At 46.4% G+C, this 21733-nt stretch overlaps 1 protein-coding gene across 1 annotated transcript in view; it reads left to right on the top strand.

The window, feature by feature from the left end:
- The window catches only part of urb1 (URB1 ribosome biogenesis homolog), a 70800-nt gene that overhangs the window by 24066 nt on the left and 25001 nt on the right, over positions 1–21733 (top strand). Inside the window, exons 18-33 of the mRNA XM_064975348.1 lie at positions 4104–4274; positions 5283–5482; positions 5677–5895; positions 6457–6801; positions 7289–8153; positions 8598–8808; positions 10742–10928; positions 11234–11292; positions 11896–12086; positions 14324–14434; positions 14511–14574; positions 14674–14842; positions 15096–15198; positions 16970–17130; positions 17653–17871; positions 20035–20178. Of these exons, the coding sequence (XP_064831420.1) occupies positions 4104–4274; positions 5283–5482; positions 5677–5895; positions 6457–6801; positions 7289–8153; positions 8598–8808; positions 10742–10928; positions 11234–11292; positions 11896–12086; positions 14324–14434; positions 14511–14574; positions 14674–14842; positions 15096–15198; positions 16970–17130; positions 17653–17871; positions 20035–20178 (3419 nt within the window). The remainder of the gene's footprint in view (positions 1–4103; positions 4275–5282; positions 5483–5676; positions 5896–6456; positions 6802–7288; positions 8154–8597; positions 8809–10741; positions 10929–11233; positions 11293–11895; positions 12087–14323; positions 14435–14510; positions 14575–14673; positions 14843–15095; positions 15199–16969; positions 17131–17652; positions 17872–20034; positions 20179–21733) is intronic.

The raw sequence follows: 21733 nt of genomic DNA on the forward strand, positions 1-21733 counted from the left end.
CTCACATAGACGGTTGGTGACTCCAACATCATCCCCATCTCACATAGACGGTTGGTGAGTCTTACATCATCCCCATGTCACATAGACGGTTGGTGACTCCTACATCATCCCCATGTCACACATAGACGGTTGGTGACTCCTACATCATCCCCATCTCACATAGACGGTTGGTGACTCCTACATCATCCCCATCTCACATAGACGGTTGGTGACTCCTACATCATCCCCATCTCACATAGACGGTTGGTGACTCCTACATCATCCCCATCTCACATAGACGGTTGGTGACTCCTACATCATCCCCATCTCACATAGACGGTTGGTGAGTCCTACATCATCCCCATGTCACATAGACGGTTGGTGACTCCTACATCATCCCCATCTCACATAGACGGTTGGTGACTCCTACATCATCCCCATCTCACATAGACGGTTGGTGACTCCTACATCATCCCCATCTCACATAGACGGTTGGTGACTCCTACATCATCCCCATCTCACATATAGACGGTTGGTGACTCCTACATCATCCCCATCTCTCACATATAGACGGTTGGTGACTCCTACATCATCCCCATGTCACATAGACGGTTGGTGACTCCTACATCATCCTCATCTCACATAGACAGTACGGTGAAAAAGTTATTGTATATTGTTGATAGCAAATATTATCAGATATTCAACCAACACCTAATGTTAGGTCAAGGGAACCTGAGTTTACAAATAAGAAGAAAAAAAAAATATATATATTTATTTTACAAAGTTATGCAACACCCAATTCCCCTGTGTGAAAAAGTAATTGCCCCCTTCCACTCAATGACTTGGTTGTACCACCTTTTGGCTATTTTGACTCATCTGCCCCATAGAACATTCTTCCAAGAGTCCATTTTATGTCTGGCCAGAACCAAACACTGCATTCCACAGTAAAAACCTCATACCAACGGTCAAGCGTGGTGGTGGTTGTGTGATGGTCTGGGGGATGCTTTGCTGCCTCAGGACCTGGACGACTTGCCTTGATACCATAGGAACCATGGAATCCTGATCAGTATCAGTGAATTCTACAGGAGAATGTCAGGCCGTCGGTCTGTGAGCTGAAGCTGAAGTGTAGCTGAGTCATTGCCTTGATACCATAGGAACCATGGAATCCTGATCAGTATCGGTGAATTCTACAGGAGAATGTCAGGCCGTCGGTCTGTGAGCTGACGTGTAGCTGAGTCATTGCCTTGATACCATAGGAACCATGGAATCCTGATCAGCATCGTTGAATTCTACAGGAGAATGTCAGGCCGACGGTCTGTGAGCTGAAGCTGAAGTGTAGCTGAGTCATTGCCTTGATACCATAGGAACCATGGAATCCTGATCAGCATCGTTGAATTCTACAGGAGAATGTCAGGCCGTCGGTCTGTGAGCTGAAGCTGAAGTGGAGCTGAGTCATGCAGCAAGACAAGAATCCAAAACACACAATAAAGTCTATATGAAAATGGTTAAAAAGCATTTGAAGTTTTGGAATGGCCTAGTCCAAGTCCAGACCTAAACCCAATTGAGATGTTGTGGAAGGACTTGAAACAAACACTTCATGCTTAAAAACCCACATATGGCAATTACCTTTTCACACATGGGAATTGAGTGTTGCGTACTGGGCATTTGGAAAGAATTCAGACCTCTTGACTTTTTCCACATTTGTTACGTTACAGCCTTATTCTACAATGGATTTAAAAAAAATGTTTCCCTCATCTTCACACAATACCCCACCAATGACAAAGCGAAAACAGGCTTTTAGTTGTATTTTTTTTATTTTTAGCAAATTAATACACTTTTCTAAACAGAAATGCCTGATTTACATAAGTATTCAGACCCTTTGCTATGAGACTCGAATTTGAGCTCAAGTTTATTCTGTGTCCATTGATCATCCTTGAGATGTTTCTACAATTTGATTCAATTGATTGGACATGATTTGGAAAGGCACACACCTGTCTATATAAGGTCCCACAGTTGACAGTGCATGTCAGAGCAAAAACCAAGCCATGAGGTCGAAGGAATTGTCCGTAGAGCACCGAGACAGGATTGTGTCGAGGCACAGATCTGGGGAAGGGCACCAAAATATTTCTGCAGCATTGACGTTCCCCAAGAACACAGTGGCCTCCATCATTCTTAAATGGAAGTTTGGAACCATCAAGACTCTTCCTAGAGCTGGCCGCACGGCCAAACTGAGCAATTGGTGGAGAAAGATCTTGGTCAGGGAGGTGACCAAGAACCCGATGGTCACTCTGATAGATCTCCAGAGTTCTTCTGTGGAGTTGGTTGTCCTTCTGGAAGGTTCTCCCATCTCTGCAGCACCACAATCAGGTCTTTATGGTAAGAGTGGCCAGATGGAAACCACTCATCAGGCACCTAAAGGACTCTGACCATGAGAAACAAGATTCTCTGGTCTGATGAAACCAAGATTGAGGTCTTTGGCCTCAATGCCAAGTGTCACATCTGGAGGAAACCTGGCCCCATCCCTACGGTGAAGCATGGTGGTGGCAGCATGCTGTGTTTCAGCGACAGGGACCGGGAGACTAGTCAGGATCAAAGAGAAGGATGAACGGAGCAAAGCACAGAGATCCTTGATGAAAACCTGCTCCAGAGTGCTCAGGACCTCAGACTGGGGCATAGGTTCACCTTCCAACTGGACTAAGCACACAGCCCAGACAACACAGGAGTGGCTTCGGGACAAGTCTCTGAATATCCTTGAGTGGCCCAGCCAAAGCCCAGACTTGAACCCGATCGAACATCTCTGGAGAGACCTGAAAATTGCTGCACAGCAACGCTCCCCATCCAACCTGACAGAGCTTGAGAGGATCTGCAGAGAAGAATGGGAGAAATTCCCCAAATACAGGTGTGCCAAGCTTGTAGCGTTATACCCAAGAAGACTTGAGGCTGTAATCGCTGCCAAAGGTGCTTCAACAAAGTACTGAGTAAAGGGTCTGAATACTTACGTAAATGTCATATTTCCATTTTTTTATATTTTTTTTACATTTGCAAACATTTCTCGAAACCTGTTTTTGCTTTGTCATTATGGGGGTATTGTGATGTCATTTTGGGGCATTGTGATGTCATTATGGGGTTCTTGTGTTTAGATTGATGAGGGGGGAAAAACCTATTTGAATTCATTTTAGAATAAGGCGAGAACAAAATGTGGAAAAAGTCAAGGGGTCTGAATACTTTCCGAATGCACTGTAACTTTATTTAATTTACAAAGTATAAATGTTTTTCATTTGTTAACTCAGGTTCCATTTGTCTAACATTCAGTAGCAAAAATATCAAAACATTTAGAAAATCGTAAAGGGGCAAATAGTTTTTCATGGCACTAAAGATGGTTGGTGATTACTACATACATACGTACATCTCCATTTCACGCCTGTTATCTTCCACGGTTCTTTCCATTCTCCTTCGACCTCTCGTCAACGAGTTGTTTTCTACCCACAGGACTGCCACTGACTGACTGTTTGTTTGTCCCACCGTTCTCTGTAAACCCTAGACATTGTTGTGCGTGAAAAGCCCAGGAAGCCATTTCTGAGATACTGGAACCTGGCTCCGACAATGCCACCCTCAAATTCGCTTCGGTCACTCATTTAGCCCGTTTCAACGTTCAATCACACAGTAACTGAATGTCTTGATGCCTGTCTCTGCCTGCTTTATATAGGAAGCCACAGCCACGTGACTCACTGTCTGTAGGAGCGAACCATATTGGTGACAGGGTGGTGTACCTAATATACTGGCCACCGTGTGTGTGTGTGTGCGTGCGTGCGAGCGATACCTGAGACATGAAACGGATGGGTGGTAGGGCATACATCCTGGCGCCAATTTTTTTCATGCTCATTTTGCCTAAATGGAAACATTTTATTCAACACCGAGGTTTAGAAAGAAAGAAAGAAAGAAAATAATCGACACGACAGTTAATTCGAAACGCACCATAGCAGGCAATTATTATCGCATGTATTTTCTATGTGAACTTCCTAAAATGTCGACCAAAAACAATCACTGTTTAAGTTAATGGAAACATAGCTCGTGAAGACAAAGCCTTGGCCTGGTGAGAAACATTGTGCTGCTTGTATCTCTAGACGTGCTGGACATGGTTGATGTGATCATGGAGGGCAGCGAGGGGGAGACGGAGGAGCTGGGCCCGGCGCTTAGTGATGACCTCATCCTCCAGACCTTCCCTTTCAGTGCCGTGGTACCTGCTGTCCTGGAGGCCAGGAACAAACTACCTGCTACCTACAGAACGGAGAAAGGTAAACTACTAAAGTACTGTCTGTCTGGCGGGCTGTCTGTCTGTCTGGCGGGCTGTCTTTCTGTCTGTCTGGCGGACTGTCTGGCTGGCGGGCTGTCTGTGGCTCGTTCAAACACTCAAAGCCTTGTTTGTGTGTATTCATAGATGTGTATAATGTAATGTTGTGTATTTGACTCTAGGGACGGTGTATAATGTAATGTTGTGTATTTGACTCTAGGGATGGTGTATAATGTAATGTTGTGTATTTGACTCTAGGGATGGTGTATAATGTAATGTTGTGTATTTGACTCTAGGGATGTGTATAATGTAATGTTGTGTATTTGACTCTAGGGATGGTGTATAAAGTAATGTTGCGTATTTGACTCTAGGGATGGTGTATAATGTAATGTTGTGTATTTGACTCTAGGGATGGTGTATAATGTGTTGTTGTGTATTTGACTCTAGGGATGGTGTATAATGTGTTGTTGTGTATTTGACTCTAGGGATGGTGTATAATGTAATGTTGTGTATTTGACTCTAGGGATGGTGTATAATGTAATGTTGTGTATTTGACTCTAGGGATGGTGTATAATGTAATGTTGTGTATTTGACTCTAGGGATGGTGTATAATGTGTTGTTGTGTATTTGACTCTAGGGATGGTGTATAATGTAATGTTGCGTATTTGACTCTAGGGATGGTGTATAATGTAATGTTGTGTATTTGACTCTAGGGATGGTGTATAATGTAATGTTGTGTATTTGACTCTAGGGATGGTGTATAATGTAATGTTGTGCATTTGACTCTAGGGATGGTGTATAATGTAATGTTGTGCATTTGACTCTAGGGATGGTGTATAATGTAATGTTGTGTATTTGACTCTAGGGATGGTGTATAATGTAATGTTGTGTATTTGACTCTAGGGATGGTGTATAATGTAATGTTGTGTATTTGACTCTAGGGATGGTGTATAATGTAATGTTGTGTATTTTACTCTAGGGATGGTGTATAATGTGTTGTTGTGTATTTAAGGTGTAATATATGACTACATGGCAACAGTCTTGTGTGACGTGCTCCACTGTCAGAGAGACCCTCTGCCCCTCAGCCTGGCTCTTCTACAGTACGACAAAGAGCTGAACTCCTCTGAAGATCCTGGGCCCCCCCATCACTCCGTCATTCACCTACATCACTACTACACAACATGGCTGCCCCAACAGGCCCGGGAACCTCTGGTCAGAACACCTCCCTCTCATCTCGATCATACAGATATAACTGTTGTTATCTTGTTAATAACACGTAGTTAATATCATGTTCACAATAAGGTTATTGTAAAAGTGTTATTATTTAATGGTGCTAATTACAACAATGACATTATTATGTGTCCACAACCAACCTCCTGTCCGATCGTCTCTCCTCTGTCCGATAGTTCCAGTCCTGTGAAATCCCTTTCCATGTCTCTCCAAGTCCTGTGACCTTCACTGGTCTGCTGAAGACGGCCTTCACCCAGGGTGCCTCTGCCCTGCTGGAAGACTCCTTCCAACGGAGACTGGAGAAGAGTCTGGTCACTATGGAGATGTCAGAGTATCCTGTTGCAGCCAAGCAGATCCTACTGTACATCAGAACCACTGTGGACAACTTCAGCATGGTACGGGGAAACACTCACCTAACCTGTATGAGCGCTGCTTTATCGAGCCGCATCTACCATGACTAGCTCCTAACACATTGTCTCCTGTCTCTCCACCTCTCCTAACACATTGTCTCCTGTCTCTCCACCTCTCCTAACACGTTGTCTCCTGTCTCCTGTCTCTCCACCTCTCCTAACACATTGTCTCCTGTCTCTCCACCTCTCCTAACACGTTGTCTCCTGTCTCTCCACCTCTCCTAACACGTTGTCTCCTGTCTCTCCACCTCTCCTAACACATTGTCTCCTGTCTCTCCTAACACATTGTCTCCTGTCTCTCCACCTCTCCTAACACGTTGTCTCCTGTCTCTCCACCTCTCCTAACACATTGTCTCCTGTCTCTCCACCTCTCCTAACACATTGTCTCCTGTCTCTCCTAACACATTGTCTCCTGTCTCTCCACCTCTCCTAACACATTGTCTCCTGTCTCTCCACCTCTCCTAACACATTGTCTCCTGTCTCTCCTAACACATTGTCTCCTGTCTCTCCACCTCTCCTAACACGTTGTCTCCTGTCTCTCCACAGTTGTCTATAGACACAGGCCTGCTGGAGCTCAATGTCCTAATGGGAGTTCTCCAGGGGTTGGTGTTGAGGCTTCAGAGCCCACAGGAACCAACTGAGGAAACCGAGGCAGAGCCCATGGTCGAAGGAGAGACTGAGCCCATGGTCGCTGATCAGAAGGCAGTGGAGACCACAGAAACCATGGCTGTGGATCCCAAGGAGACGGAGCCTATAGCTATGGACCAGGACACAGCCACTGTAGCAGATCCAGCCAAGGCAGCAGAACCCAAAGCTGTGGACCTCCTGAATGGATCGGAGCTCTTCCTGGAGGTCAACCCGTCTTCTGAAACAGAGGACGACCACAGCCTGGTAGGTACCAGTAGCCCTTTTACCTGAGGTAGTATACCAGATATATAGTAGTCAGAATTCCAACGGAGGACCAAGGAGGACAAGGACTCCGCGTCCTTTGTCAGGGAGTCTTCGTACCAATATCAAAAAGGAGGAACAAGACTCCGTGTCCTTCGTCAGGGAGTCTTCATACCAATATCAAAAAGGAGGAACAAGACTCCGTGTCCTTTGTCAGGGAGTCTTCATACCAATATCAAAAAGGAGGAACAAGACTCCGTGTCCTTCGTCAGGGAGTCTTCGTGACAAATAGAGTTGTAGCCTTGTTCTTCTTTGTTTACTGTAGCTCAATAACTTATCCCTGGTGGATTTGGGATATTTCTCGTCGACTTTTTGTTCTGGTGATGTGATATACTGTATCCTTTTCCCTGACCTGTGTGTGTGTGTGTGTGTGTGTGTGTGTGTGTGTGTGTGTGTGTGTGTGTGTGTGTGTGTGTGTGTGTGTGTGTAGGTGGTGTTGTCAGTGCTGAGTTCCATCCTGAAGCACCCGTGTATCGAGCAGTGGTTCCTGTCTCTGGAGTTGTCCTCTGTCCCTCCTACCTCCCTCAACCCCGTCAGGCTGAAGCTGCTGTGTGCTCAACTGTCTGACTGCATCCTGGGTCTATTACAGTCCTCTGCCTCCGTCCTTCGACCCCTGAACTCCCTCCATCTCCTCTCCCCCTACCTCGAGGCTGTAAGAGGGGCTCTGCTCAGAGAGCTGGGGGAGACGAGGAAGACCGACAAGGAGTCCCGGCCTGTGAGAGCCTTCATGGCCTTGCATGCCTACATGGAACCCCCTCTCCTCCAGGAGCTGGTCTCTTCCCTTCTCCTCCTTCCCAAGGAGGCCCTCATCACCCCTGGGGAGGGAGAGGAGGACCGAGAGAAGAGCTCCAGAGCAGCGGAGCTCAGTGTCTACGGACGCACGGCTCTACAGGTCCTCACTGAGACCACCTCCTCCACCGCCTCTTCATCCGGCTCCCCTGTCCTCCTCCTCTCCCAGGCCCACCTCCAAGGCCTGGCCACCCTGCTCCTCTCCTGCTCCAGCCCGTCTCTGGAGACCTTCCTCCTGCAGGCCCTGAGGACCCAGCCAGGCAACGCTAAACTCCTCCACACTGACATCCTGCTCCACTGTCTCCAGGGGCCTCTTACTGCAGCCACCCAGGCCCTCGGGGTAGCTCTGCTGCAGAACTGCTCTGCTCACAGGCTCTGCTTCGAGGTGTGGTGCCTGCAGCCGCAGCACCTGGAGAACCTGGCAGACCAGATGGAGACATTCCTACCGCTGGTCAACAGTTACCTGCAGACTGCAGCCAGAGAGGACCCCGCCAGGCCTAAAGAAGGTAGGTGGTTGTGGTCTCGTCTGCTGTGTCAAACTCATTGTTACCGTATTTATGTTAGACTGGCAGCTGTCGGGGGTGGTCTGTCAGGGGGTCTGTCGGGTCTGTCAGGGGGGGGGGGGTCTGTCAGGGGGTCGGGTCTGTCAGGGGAGAGTCTGTCAGGGGGTCTGTCGGGTCTGTCAGGGGGTCTGTCGGGTCTGTCTGGGGGAGTCTGTCTGGGGGGTCTGTCAGGGGGTCGGGTCTGTCAGGGGGAGTCTGTCAGGGGGGTCGGGTCGGGTCTGTCAGGGGGAGTCTGTCTGGGGGTCTGTCAGGGGGTCTGAATCCTAACTTCCACTTCGTTAGTCTCTCATTGACATTTAATGCTTGACTAAAGAAGTGAAAGTGCATGTTTTGGTTCTTAACGATCACAGTCACCGTGTTGTTTGACATGCCCATGTTGTCCCACAGTTCAGACAGCGGTGCTGAAGGCCCTGAGGAAGGCCCTGTTCCCCAGGATGAGCCTCTCTGTGCTGGGGCAGGAGACGGGGGAGGCCCTGGGGGCTGTGGAGGTTGTGGAGGCTCTGTCTAGTCTGGTTAGACTGACAGCTAAGGTCAAGGACATCCGAGAGCTCATCGCCTCCCTGCCTGCTGCCTTGCAGAAACTGGACGGCTTTGAGAGGTAATATGGCTGTACAGGTATTACCTCAGTAAAACACAGCCGAATTCAACGGGTGTAGTAGACCTTACTTTGAAATGTTTACTTACAAGACCTTAACCAACAATACAAAAATATTTACTAATTAACCAAAGTAAAAAATGTAAGAGAAACAATAAAATGACAATAGCGAGGCTATATACAGGGGTACAGGTTAGTAATGAGACTATATACAGGGGGTACAGGTTAGTAATGAGACTATATACAGGGGGTACCAGTACAGAGTCAATGTGGAGGCTATATACAGGGGGTACCAGTACAGAGTCAATGTGGAGGCTATATACAGGGGGTACCGGTACAGAGTCAATGTGGAGGCTATATACAGGGGTACCAGTACAGAGTCAATGTGGAGGCTATATACAGGGGGTACCGGTACAGAGTCAATGTGGAGACTATATACAGGGGGTACCGGTACAGAGTCAATGTGGAGGCTATATACAGGGGTACAGGTTAGTAATGAGACTATATACAGGGGTACAGGTTAGTGATGAGACTATATACAGGGGTACAGGTTAGTAATGAGACTATATACAGGGGTACAGGTTAGTAATGAGACTATATACAGGGGGTACAGGTTAGTAATGAGGCTATATACAGGGGTACAGGTTAGTAATGAGACTATATACAGGGGGTACAGGTTAGTAATGAGACTATATACAGGGGGTACAGGTTAGTAATGAGACTATATACAGGGGTACAGGTTAGTAATGAGACTATATACAGGGGTACAGGTTAGTAATGAGACTATATACAGGGGTACAGGTTAGTAATGAGACTATATACAGGGGGTACAGGTTACTAATGAGACTATATACAGGGGGTACAGGTTAGTAATGAGACTATATACAGGGGGTACAGGTTAGTAATGAGACTATATACAGGGGTACAGGTTAGTAATGAGACTATATACAGGGGGTACAGGTTAGTAATGAGACTATATACAGGGGGTACAGGTTAGTAATGAGACTATATACAGGGGTACAGGTTAGTAATGAGACTATATACAGGGGTACAGGTTAGTAATGAGACTATATACAGGGGGTACAGGTTAGTAATGAGACTATATACAGGGGTACAGGTTAGTAATGAGACTAAATACAGGGGTACAGGTTAGTAATGAGACTATACAAGGGGGTACAGGTTAGTAATGAGACTATATACAGGGGGTACAGGTTAGTAATGAGACTATATACAGGGGGTACAGGTTAGTAATGAGACTAAATACAGGGGTACAGGTTAGTAATGAGACTATATACAAGGGGGTACAGGTTAGTAATGAGACTATATACAGGGGGTACAGGTTAGTCCAGGTAATTGAAGTAATATGTTCATGTAGGGAGGGGTAAAGTGAGTAGCAGCAGCGTAAAAAATGAAGGGGGGGGGTCAATGTAAATAGTCTGGGTGGACATTTAATTAACTGTTCATCAGTCTTATGGCTTGGGGGGGTAGAAGCTGTTAAGGAGCCTCTTGGACCTCGACCTGGCTCTCCGGTACCGCTTGCTGTGCTCTTCATGGCTACAGACGTGAGTGCTACGAGGCGGTAGTCATTTCGGCAGGTTACCTTAACAATGAGGTTACCAGTAACAATGAGTTTGACACAGCAGACGAGACCACACCCACCTACCTTCTTTAGGCCTGGCGGGGTCCTCTCTGGCTGCAGTCTGCAGGTAACTGTTGACCAGCGGTAGGAATGTCTCCATCTGGTCTGCCAGGTTCTCCAGGTGCTGCGGCTGCAGGCACCACACCTCGAAGCAGAGCCGGTTGGTCTTCCCATCCAGTGCCATTTATTAGGAAGTCAGACTATTTCAGTCAAACACACATCTACTAAGGTTACAGGGGACCATGTATCAATCAACCAGGTGTATTTCTTCTCTCTCTGTCCCTCCCTCCCTGGCAGATGGCAGCTGGTGGACCCCATCAGTGCTGTGCTGTCTGTCTGTCCCGAGGAGCTGGAGTTGTGGAGGACTTCGGTGCTCTCTGCTGCCCTCCGGTGGCTGAGCTCTTCCTACGGGCACAACCGAGACCAGAACACGGCACCACTCACACAGGAGGACAGCATACTGAATAGACTGACTGTACTGCTGGTGGGTCCACAGTCTGTCGCCTGTTGTCCGCATCCCAAATGACTCTCTATTCCTTATATAAATGTGCTACTGTTGACCAGAGGTCATGAGATGTTTTCAGTTGATATGTCAACTTAAATTATGTTGAGCAGACGCTCTTATCCAGAGCGACTTACAGTAGTGAGTACATGTGTTTTTCGTACTGGTCACCTTGTGGGAATCGAACCCACAATCTTTCGCGTTACAAGTGCCATGCTCTGCCAACTGAGCCACGCGGGACTACATTGGTAACTCAGAAACAAACTTTTATATTTTTTTCCCCTCAGACTTTTCCAGAAGACATAACAGCAGCAGAATGGAACAGCTTTGTCAAGGCTGGACTGAAGTAAGATCCCTTATTCAGACACAAGTCTTCTGTTTTTTGGGGTCTGCCAGGGGGGTTGGGGTCTGTCGGGGAGGGTTTGTCGGGTCTGTCAGGGGGGTTGTCGGGTCTGTCAGGGGGGTTGTCGGGTCTGTCAGGGGGGTTTGTCGGGTCTGTCAGGGGGGTTTGTCGGGTCTGTCAGGGGGGTTTGTCGGGTCTGTCAGGGGGGTTTGGGGTCTGTCGGGGGGTTGGGGTCTGTCAGGGGGGTTGGGGTCTGTCAGGGGGAGGTTGGGGTCTGTCGGGGAGGGTTTGTCGGGTCTGTCAGGGGGGTTTGTCGGGTCTGTCAGGCGGGGTTTGTCGGGTCTGTCAGGGGGGTTTGTCGGGTCTGTCAGGGGGGTTTGGGGTCTGTCGGGGGGGGTTGGGGTCTGTCGGGGGGGGTTGGGGTCTGTCGGGGGGGGTTGGGGTCTGTCATGTCTGTCGGGGGGGGTCTGTCATGTCTGTCGGGGGGGTCTGTTGGGGGGTCATATGTGATTTATCTAACCTTTTATTTCTCCAGGTTAGTCTGAGATGTATTTTCCTCCTGACATATTCATGTCTAGTGTTTACGGAGAATCTTCTCCTTCCCAGGTGTCGCTACAGAGACCCTAACTTCCTGAGCACCCTAAACAGGATGTTGGATCTGATGTATGGAGGTAGTGAAGGACCTAAAGACCTGCTTCCTCTACCTACCATCCACATGATGGCCTCCAGCCACTCCCTGTTCCTACCCATCATGCTGGGAGACGAGGAGGACCTTAGTGGGAACACACAGGTTAAAGGTACAGAACAGGACCTTAGTGGGAACACACAGGTTAAAGGTACAGAACAGGACCTTAGTGGGAACACCTTAGTGGGAACACCTTAGTGGAAACACCTTAGTGGGAACACCTTAGTGGAAACACCTTAGTGGGAACACCTTAGTGGGAACACCTTAGTGGGAACACCTTAGTGGGAACACCTTAGTGGGAACACCTTAGTGGGAACACCTTAGTGGAAACACCTTAGTGGGAACACCTTAGTGGAAACACCTTAGTGGGAACACCTTAGTGGGAACACCTTAGTGGGAACACCTTAGTGGGAACACACAGGTTTATGGTTAATGGTACAAAACAGGATCTCAGTGGGAACGCACAGGTTAAATGTCCAGAGTTGGGGGCCATTTTGTTGTTCTCTATATGTTCTTTTTCTAACAGCACGTCCAGATCAGAGTTTTGCTGCTCCCGGGGGGGGTTGCCCAGCACCAGTTATCTTGGGGAGGAGGGGGGGTTTGCCCAGCACCAGTTATCTTGGGAGGAGGGGGGTTTCCCAGCACCAGTTATCTTGGGGGAGGGGGTTGCCCAGCACCAGTTATCTTGGGGGAGGGGGGTTGCCCAGCACCAGTTATCTTGGGGGGAGGGGGGTTGCCCAGCACCAGTTATCTTGGGGGGAGGGAGGGTTTGCCCAGCACCAGTTATCTTGGGGGAGGGGGGTTGCCCAGCACCAGTTATCTTGGGGGGAGGGAGGGTTTGCCCAGCACCAGTTATCTTGGGGAGGGGGGGGTTTTGCCCAGCACCAGTTATCTTGGGGGGGGGGGGGGTTTTGCCCAGCACCAGTTATCTTGGGGGGAGGGGGGTTTGCCCAGCACCAGTTATCTTGGGGGGAGGGGGTTGCCCAGCACCAGTTATCTTGGGGGAGGGGGGGTTTGCCCAGCACCAGTTATCTTGGGGGAGGGGGTTGCCCAGCACCAGTTATCTTGGGGGGAGGGGGGTTTGCCCAGCACCAGTTATCTTGGGGAGGAGGGGGGCTTGCCCAGCACCAGTTATCTTGAGGGAGGGGGGTTTTCCCAGCACCCGTTATCTTGGGGTGGAGGGGGGTTTGCCCAGCACCAGTTATCTTGGGGAGGAGGGGGTTTGCCCAGCACCAGTTATCTTGGGGGGAGGGGGTTTGCCCAGCACCAGTTATCTTGGGGGGATGGGGGTTTGCCCAGCACCAGTTATCTTGGGGGGAGGGGGGTTGCCCAGCACCAGTTATCTTGGGGGGATGGGGGTTTGCCCAGCACCAGTTATCTTGGGGGAGGGGGGTTTGCCCAGCAACAGTTATCTTGGGGGGAGGGGGTTTGCCCAGCACCAGTTATCTTGGGGGGGAGGGGGGTTTGCCCAGCACCAGTTATCTTGGGGAGGAGGGGGGTTTGCCCAGCACCAGTTATCTTGGGGAGGAGGGGGGGGTTTGCCCAGCACCAGTTATCTTGGGGGAGGGGGGTTTGCCCAGCAACAGTTATCTTGGGGGGAGGGGGGTTTGCCCAGCACCGGTTATCTTGGGGGGAGGGGGGTTTGCCCAGCACCGGTTATCTTGGGGGGAGGGGGGTTTGCCCAGCACCAGTTATCTTGGGGGGGGTTTGCCCAGCACCAGTTATCTTGGTGGGGAGGGGGGGGGGTTTGCCCAGCACCAGTTATCTTGGGGGGAGGGGGGGGGTTTGCCCAGCACCAGTTATTTCGGTGGGATGTGCATATATCCCCCTCGTTTTCTCCGTTCACTTCCAGATCCATACCGATACAACTATAATTGCCAGGTATATGTAACACACTGAACACTGTATGTAACACACTGAACACTGTATGTAACACACTGAACAATGTATGTAACACACTGTACACTGTATGTAACACACTGTATGTAACACACTGAACACTCTATGTAACACACTGAACACTGTATGTAACACACTGAACACTGTATGTAACACACTGAACACTGTATGTAACACACTGTACACTGTATGTAACACACTGAGCACTGTATGTAACACACTGTACACTGTATGTAACACACTGAACACTGTAAATAACACACTGTATATAACACTATGTAACACACTGTATGTAACACACTATGTAACACACTGTATGTAACACACTGAGCACTGTATGTAACACACTATGTAACACACTGTAAATAACACACACTATGTAACACACTGTACACTATGTAACACACTAAACACTAGTTAACACAGTTCTCTGTCTGCGCTCTCTTCCAGAGGCCCTGGTCTCTCTCCTGCTCAGCCTCGTGAAGAGAAGTCCTGCTGTCTGTAGCAGCAGCCACTTCGTAGTCCTACTGGGAGGGTACGGCGCTACTCTCAGTACCACAGGTAACAGAGCTGTTCCTTCTGTGTGCTTTTAAATGTCTTCCGTTCTACAGTTGGCCAACACGTCTTTTCTGTGCAGATCAGAATCTGTTACTGCTGCTGCAGGAGTACGAACGAAACGGCGTCAGTCTGGTAGACTTTCAGTAAGTTCATTCATTTTTATTATCTTTCATTATAAATAAGTTGTGTGTGTTTGCACGTCCGTGCTATTACACTGGTGTGTGTGTGTGTGTGACCTGCAGGTGCATGCTTTGGGGCCCAGCGGCGGTGGAGCACCACAAGGCCCGGAGAAGCCTGGGCGTTTCCTTGTGGCAGCAACCCAGCTCTGAGGACCTGCTGGCTCTGCTCAGCCCTGACACCATGATCAACACCATCACTCACTTCCCCCTGCAACGCAGGATCATCCTACAGGTAACACACACACACACACACACACACACACACACACACACACACATCATGTTTAGATACTGGAGTATTTCCTGAATGTGTGATCTGACAAAGAAAGGACTCGGGACCTTTTTAATTAGACTATAACTAGACGAACTAGTCCCCAGATTGCTTCCTGTTTGATGTATTCTGGGAAAACTCTTGGCCCTGTTCATGTGGTGTAACGATAAGATGTCGATATGATATGACACTCCACTCATCTTTCCTTCAACAGGAGGGTAAAGAGATGATTTTCAAAGATGAGGAAGTGAAGGATCTTGGGAGTGTGTACGACCCCTGCTTCCTCCTGCCTCTCTTCAGCGCCATGCTTCAGCCAGGTGACTACTACCAATGACCTGAACATCCAAGCATTTTAAACCTCCAAGCATTTTAAATAACACACTTTTCTGAGACATTTCACACAGTCAAAAGATGGTGAGACTTTTTAAAAAGACATTTATCAAAAATAATACTAAAGAACATTGAAGTTTTATTTTTTACCTTTATTTAACGAAGCAAGTCAGTTAAGAACAAATTCTTATTTTCAATGACGGCCTAGGAACAGTGGGTTAACTGCCTGTTCAGGGGCAGAACGACAGATTGTCAGCTCGGGGGTTTGAACTTGCAACCTTCTGGTTACTAGTCCAACGCTCTAACCACTAGGCTACCCTGCCTCCTCTACACTCTAACCACTAGGCTACCTGCCTCCTCTACACTCTAACCACTATGCTACCTGCCGTCCCTACACTCTAACCACTAGGCTACCTGCCTCCTCTACACTCTAACCACTAGGCTACCTGCCACCTCTACACTCTAACCACTAGGCTACCCTGCCGCCTCTACACTCTAACCACTAGGCTACCTGCCACCTCTACACTCTAACCACTAGGCTACCTGCCACCTCTACACTCTAACCACTAGGCTACCTGCCTCCTCTACACTCTAACCACTAGGCTACCTGCCACCTCTACACTCTAACCACTAGGCTACCTGCCTCCTCTACACTCTAACCACTATGCTACCTGCTGTCCCTACACTCTAACCACTAAGCTACCTGCCACCTCTACACTCTAACCACTAGGCTACCTGCCACCTCTACACTCTAACCACTAGGCTACCTGCCACCTCTACACTCTAACCACTAGGCTACCTGCCTCCTCTACACTCTAACCACTAGGCTACCTGCCACCTCTTCACTCTAACCACTAGGCTACCTGCCTCCTCTACACTCTAACCACTAGGCTACCTGCCTCCTCTACACTCTAACCACTATGCTACCTGCTGTCCCTACACTCTAACCACTAGGCTACCTGCCACCTCTACACTCTAACCACTAGGCTACCCTGCCGCCTCTACACTTTAACCACTAGTCTACCTGCTTCCTCTACACTCTAACCACTAGGCTACCTGCCTCCTCTACACTCTAACCACTAGGCTACCTGCCCCCTCTACACTCTAACCACTAGGCTACCTGCCTCCTCTACACTCTAACCACTAGGCTACCTGCCGCCCCTACACTCTAACCACTAGGCTACCTGCCACCTCTACACTCTAACCACTAGGCTACCTGCCTCCTCTACACTCTAACCACTATGCTACCTGCCGTCCCTACACTCTAACCACTAGGCTACCTGCCTCCTCTACACTCTAACCACTATGCTACCTGCCGTCCCTACACTCTAACCACTAGGCTACCTGCCTCCTCTACACTCTAACCACTAGGCTACCTGCCACCTCTACACTCTAACCACTAGGCTACCCTGCCGCCTCTACACTCTAACCACTAGGCTACCTGCCACCTCTACACTCTAACCACTAGGCTACCTGCCTCCTCTACACTCTAACCACTAGGCTACCTGCCTCCTCTACACTCTAACCACTAGGCTACCCTACCGCACCATTTTAGTCTGCTAGTAGGCCAAACTAAAAACGTGTTCCTCGCTTATTTAGCGTCAATATTGTTTGCGAAACCACTTTTATTTTTTTATTAATCAATAAATCCCTGATTATGGGATATCTAAAAACACGCTGCGACGTTGAACTAATGGTGTTGTTACTGCACAGCCTTCTTGCTCAACCAAACTTCCTGTCCTTCCTGTCCTGTGACAGAGTCTGTGATCGACTGTCTGAAGTTTGTGTCGAGTCACGGCCTTGGTGTGACGATGGTGTCCCTGAGTAGTTACGACCCCAAGCTGAGGGCAGCGGCCTATCAGGTCCTGGCTTCATACCACCATCATCTGGAGGCTGCTCGCTTCAGAGAGAAGAGACAGGTACACACACACACACAATCAGGCTCACACACACATGCATGTACGCGCAAATAACACACGAACACACACACACACACACACTGGTCTCTCATCATTTGCAGTTCATCTCATGTGAGAGAGATGGTGAGATGTACTGAGTGTACAAAACATTAGGAACACCTTCCTGATATTGAGTTGCATCTTGTCCATTCACCCTCAGAATGGCACACACACACACACACACAATCCATGTCTCAATTGTCTCAAGGCTTAAAAATCCTTATTTAACCCCAGTCTCCTCCCCGTCATCTACACCGATTGAAGTGGATTTAACAAGTGTCATCAATAAGGGGATCATATCTTTCACCTGGATTCAACTGGTCAGTCTTTGTCATGGAAAGAGCAGGTGTTCCTAATGTTTTGTGCACTCGGTGTATATAGGGAAAAGACAGTCATTTCAGACACAAACATGGCCTTGAACATGAGTGGTAATGTTCCATATTAACCAGGTCTCTCTCTCTGTGTCCCCCCAACCCACCCCAGCTGCTGTACCTGCTGGACATGGTAAAGAATGGGATCAGACAGCAGAACCTCAGGATGCCCTTCGTACTGACCACGTACGTCACCAAGGTGGCCCGGCAGATGCTGAAACCAGAGGAGCACATGTACGTGGTGGTGAACCGCTTCCTGCTCTCCCATCAGTGTCTGGACTTCAGAAGGGTTCCGGAGTTCTTCAAACTGTTCTACAGCTGTGACATGGAGGTAAAGTATTACAGTAGTATAGATTTACAGTAGTATAGAATTACAGTAGTATAGTATTATAGTAGTGTAGAATTACAGTAGTATAGTATTACAGTAGTATAGACAGTAGTATAGTATTACAGTAGTGACATGGAGGTAAAGTATTACAGTAGTATAGATTTACAGTAGTATAGAATTACAGTAGTATAGTATTACAGTAGTATAGAATTACAGTAGTATAGTATTACAGTAGTATAGAATTACAGTAGTATAGTAGTATAGAATTACAGTAGTACAGTATTACAGTAGTATAGTATTAAAGTATTGCAGTAGTATAGAATTACAGTATTACAGTAGTATAGAATTACAGTAGTATAGAATTACGGTAGTATAGAATTACAGTAGTACAGTATTATAGTAGTACAGTAATATAGTAGTACAGTATTACAGTAGTATAGTATTACAGTATTATAGGGTTAGTATTACAGTAGTATAGTGTCAGTATTACAGTAGTATAGTATTACAGTAGTATAGTGTCAGTATTACAGTAGTATAGTATTACAGTAGTATAGTGTTAGTATTCTAGTAGTATATTGTTAGTCTTACAGTAGTATAGTGCCAGTATTACGGTAGTATAGTGCCAGTATTACGGTAGTATAGTGTTAAGTCTTACAGTAGTATAGTGCCAGTATCACAGTAGTATAGTGTTAGTATTATAGTAGTATAGTGTTAGTCTTACAGTAGTATAGTGTTAGTATTATAGTAGTATAGTGTTAGTCTTACAGTAGTATAGTGCCAGTATTACGGTAGTATAGTGCCAGTATTATAGTAGTATAGTGTTAGTATTATAGTAGTATAGTGTTAGTCTTACAGTAGTATAGTGCCAGTATTACAGTAGTATAGTGCCAGTATTACGGTAGTATAGCGTTAGTCTTACAGTAGTATAGTGTTAGTCTTACAGTAGTATAGTGCCAGTATTACAGTAGTATAGTGCCAGTATTACAGTAGTATAGTGCCAGTATTACAGTAGTATAGTGCCAGTATTACAGTAGTATAGTGCCAGTATTACAGTAGTATAGTGCCAGTATTACAGTGGTATAGTGCCAGTATTATAGTAGTATAGTGTTAGTATTATAGTAGTATAGTGTTCGTCTTACAGTAGTATAGTGCCAGTATTACAGTAGTATAGTGCCAGTCTTACAGTAGTATAGTGTTAGTATTATAGTAGTATAGTGCCAGTCTTACAGTAGTATAGTGCCAGTATTATAGTAGTATAGTGTTAGTCTTACAGATAGGTTGTCCTTTAGTCCTATGTAACTGACAGTATTCTAATAGGTTGTCCTTTGTAACTGACAGTATTCTAATAGGTTGTCCTTTAGTCCTTTGTAACTGACAGTATTCTAATAGGTTGTCCTATGTAACTGACAGTATTCTAATAGGTTGTCCTTTGTAACTGACAGTATTCTAATAGGTTGTCCTTTAGTCCTTTGTAACTGACAGTATTCTAATAGGTTGTCCTATGTAACTGACAGTATTCTAATAGGTTGTCCTATGTAACTGACAGTATTCTAATAGGTTGTCCTATGTAACTGACAGTATTCTAATAGGTTGTCCTATGTAACTGACAGTATTCTAATAGGTTGTCCTATGTAACTGACAGTATTCTAGTAGGTTGTCCTTTAGTCCTATGTAACTGACAGTATTCTAATAGGTTGTCCTTTGTAACTGACAGTATTCTAATAGGTTGTCCTTTGTAACTGACAGTATTCTAATAGGTTGTCCTTTAGTCCTATGTAACTGACAGTATTCTAATAGGTTGTCCTTTAGTCCTTTGTAACTGACAGTATTCTAGTAGGTTGTCCTTTGTAACTGACAGTATTCTAGTAGGTTGTCCTATGTAACTGACAGTATTCTAATAGGTTGTCCTTTAGTCCTATGTAACTGACAGTATTCTAATAGGTTGTCCTTTGTAACTGACAGTATTCTAATAGGTTGTCCTTTGTAACTGACAGTATTCTAATAGGTTGTCCTATGATGAATGAAATAGTTGGCTGAGAAACTACTCTGTCAAATTGGATTGGTGTTTGTCCCATTATTAAACTTGGATGCTGTGTGTTGAGCCCAGTGGATGTTATCAGTATGGAGGTGACTCGTCCCATGATATAATGTTGTCTCTCCTCTCAGCACAAAATGGAGAGGGAGTGGATTCTGTCTGTCCTCGAGGAGGGCCTGAAAGACAGACAGTGTTATGATCTGCTGGACCAACAGGGGATCTTTCAGACACTGCTAGGATTCTGCTGCAGCCCACTCTGTGACCAACACACTCAGGTACCAACACAGACACACACACACACACACACACACACACACACACACACACACACACACACACACACACACACACACACACACACACACACACACACCAGGTTTCAGCCCACTCTGTGACCAACACACTCAGGTACCAACACAACCACACACACGCGCCAGGGTTTTCCATTATGAAAATGTGGCGCCAGACACAGTTGACCAGCAGCATTTTAATTTACCGGACATTTTTAATAGATGTACCTGATGTTTTTCCCAACATGCATTGGGTGTGACACCTCAGAATGACAGAAATCACCTTTTGACATCGTGGTAATTCATCTTACGCAGAACATCGAGGACGCAACTACGAGTTTCCTTATTTTGCACGTTGAATATGTTACTATAAATGTCCACGTGTACTTTTCCTCAGCCAACAAGACCAGTAACAAACAGCAAAATCACCAGCAATTTTCATGGGCAGCGTGTCAGTTTCTAGTTTGGGGAAGTACGTTTTCAACATTTTTAAAATTATACCTTTTAAAATGAAGCATTCCAATGCAGACTCATGTAAGATGGACTACTCGTTATATCATTAGCATAAATCATGACTAATCCAATCAAATCATCACTATTCCTGAAGTGATGATTTGATTGGATTAGTCATGATTTATGCTAATGATGTAACTCCATCACTGTTAGCAAAAGTAGACTGTTCAATGCATGTTAAAATGAGAGATGGCGCCGGGGGGAATGACTGACATTTATTTTTATTGGCTCTAAACCAACCGTGCCAAACTGTGTTGTTGCTTATTAAGAGCTTGTAAGTAAGCATTTCACTGTAAGGTGAAATTGTATTCGGCAAATAAAATTTGATTTGATTTCACGGAGCCTTTCCGAAAGTGTTCACCACCCCTTGACGTTTTCCACATTTATTTGTTACAGACTGAATTTAAAATGGATTCAATGTAGATTTGTTGTTACTGAGCTACACACAGGACCACATAATATCAAAGTGGAATTATGTTCGTTTTTAAAAAATGTTTTAATGAAAAGCTGATGTCTTGAGTCAGTATTCAACACCTTTGTTATGGCAAGCCTAAAGTTCAGGAGTATAGATTTGTTTAAAAAGTCACGTAATAAGTTTCATGGACTTACTCTGTGTGCAATAATAGTGTTTAACATAATGTTTTTTAAATGACTACCTCATCTCTGTACCCCACACATACAATTATATGTAAAGTCCCTCAGTTGAACAGTGAATTTCAAATACAGATTCAACCACAAAGACCAGGGAGGTTTTCCAATGCCTCGTAAAGAAGGGCACCTACACTTTGGATGGTGTATCAATACACCCTGTCAATACAAAGATACAGACGTCCTTCCTAACTCAGTTGCCGGAGAGGAAGGAAACCGCTCAGGGATTTCACCATGAGACCAATGGTGTCTTTAAAACAGTTACGGAGTTTGATGACTGTGATAGGAGAAGACTGAGGATTGATCAACAACATTGTAGTTACTCCCTAATGCTAACCTAAATGACAGAATGAAGAAGGAATCCCGTACAGAATAAAAT

Source organism: Oncorhynchus masou, chromosome 9 (genome assembly GCF_036934945.1).
Source record: "Oncorhynchus masou masou isolate Uvic2021 chromosome 9, UVic_Omas_1.1, whole genome shotgun sequence".
In the NCBI taxonomy this organism is placed as follows: Eukaryota; Metazoa; Chordata; class Actinopteri; order Salmoniformes; family Salmonidae; genus Oncorhynchus; species Oncorhynchus masou.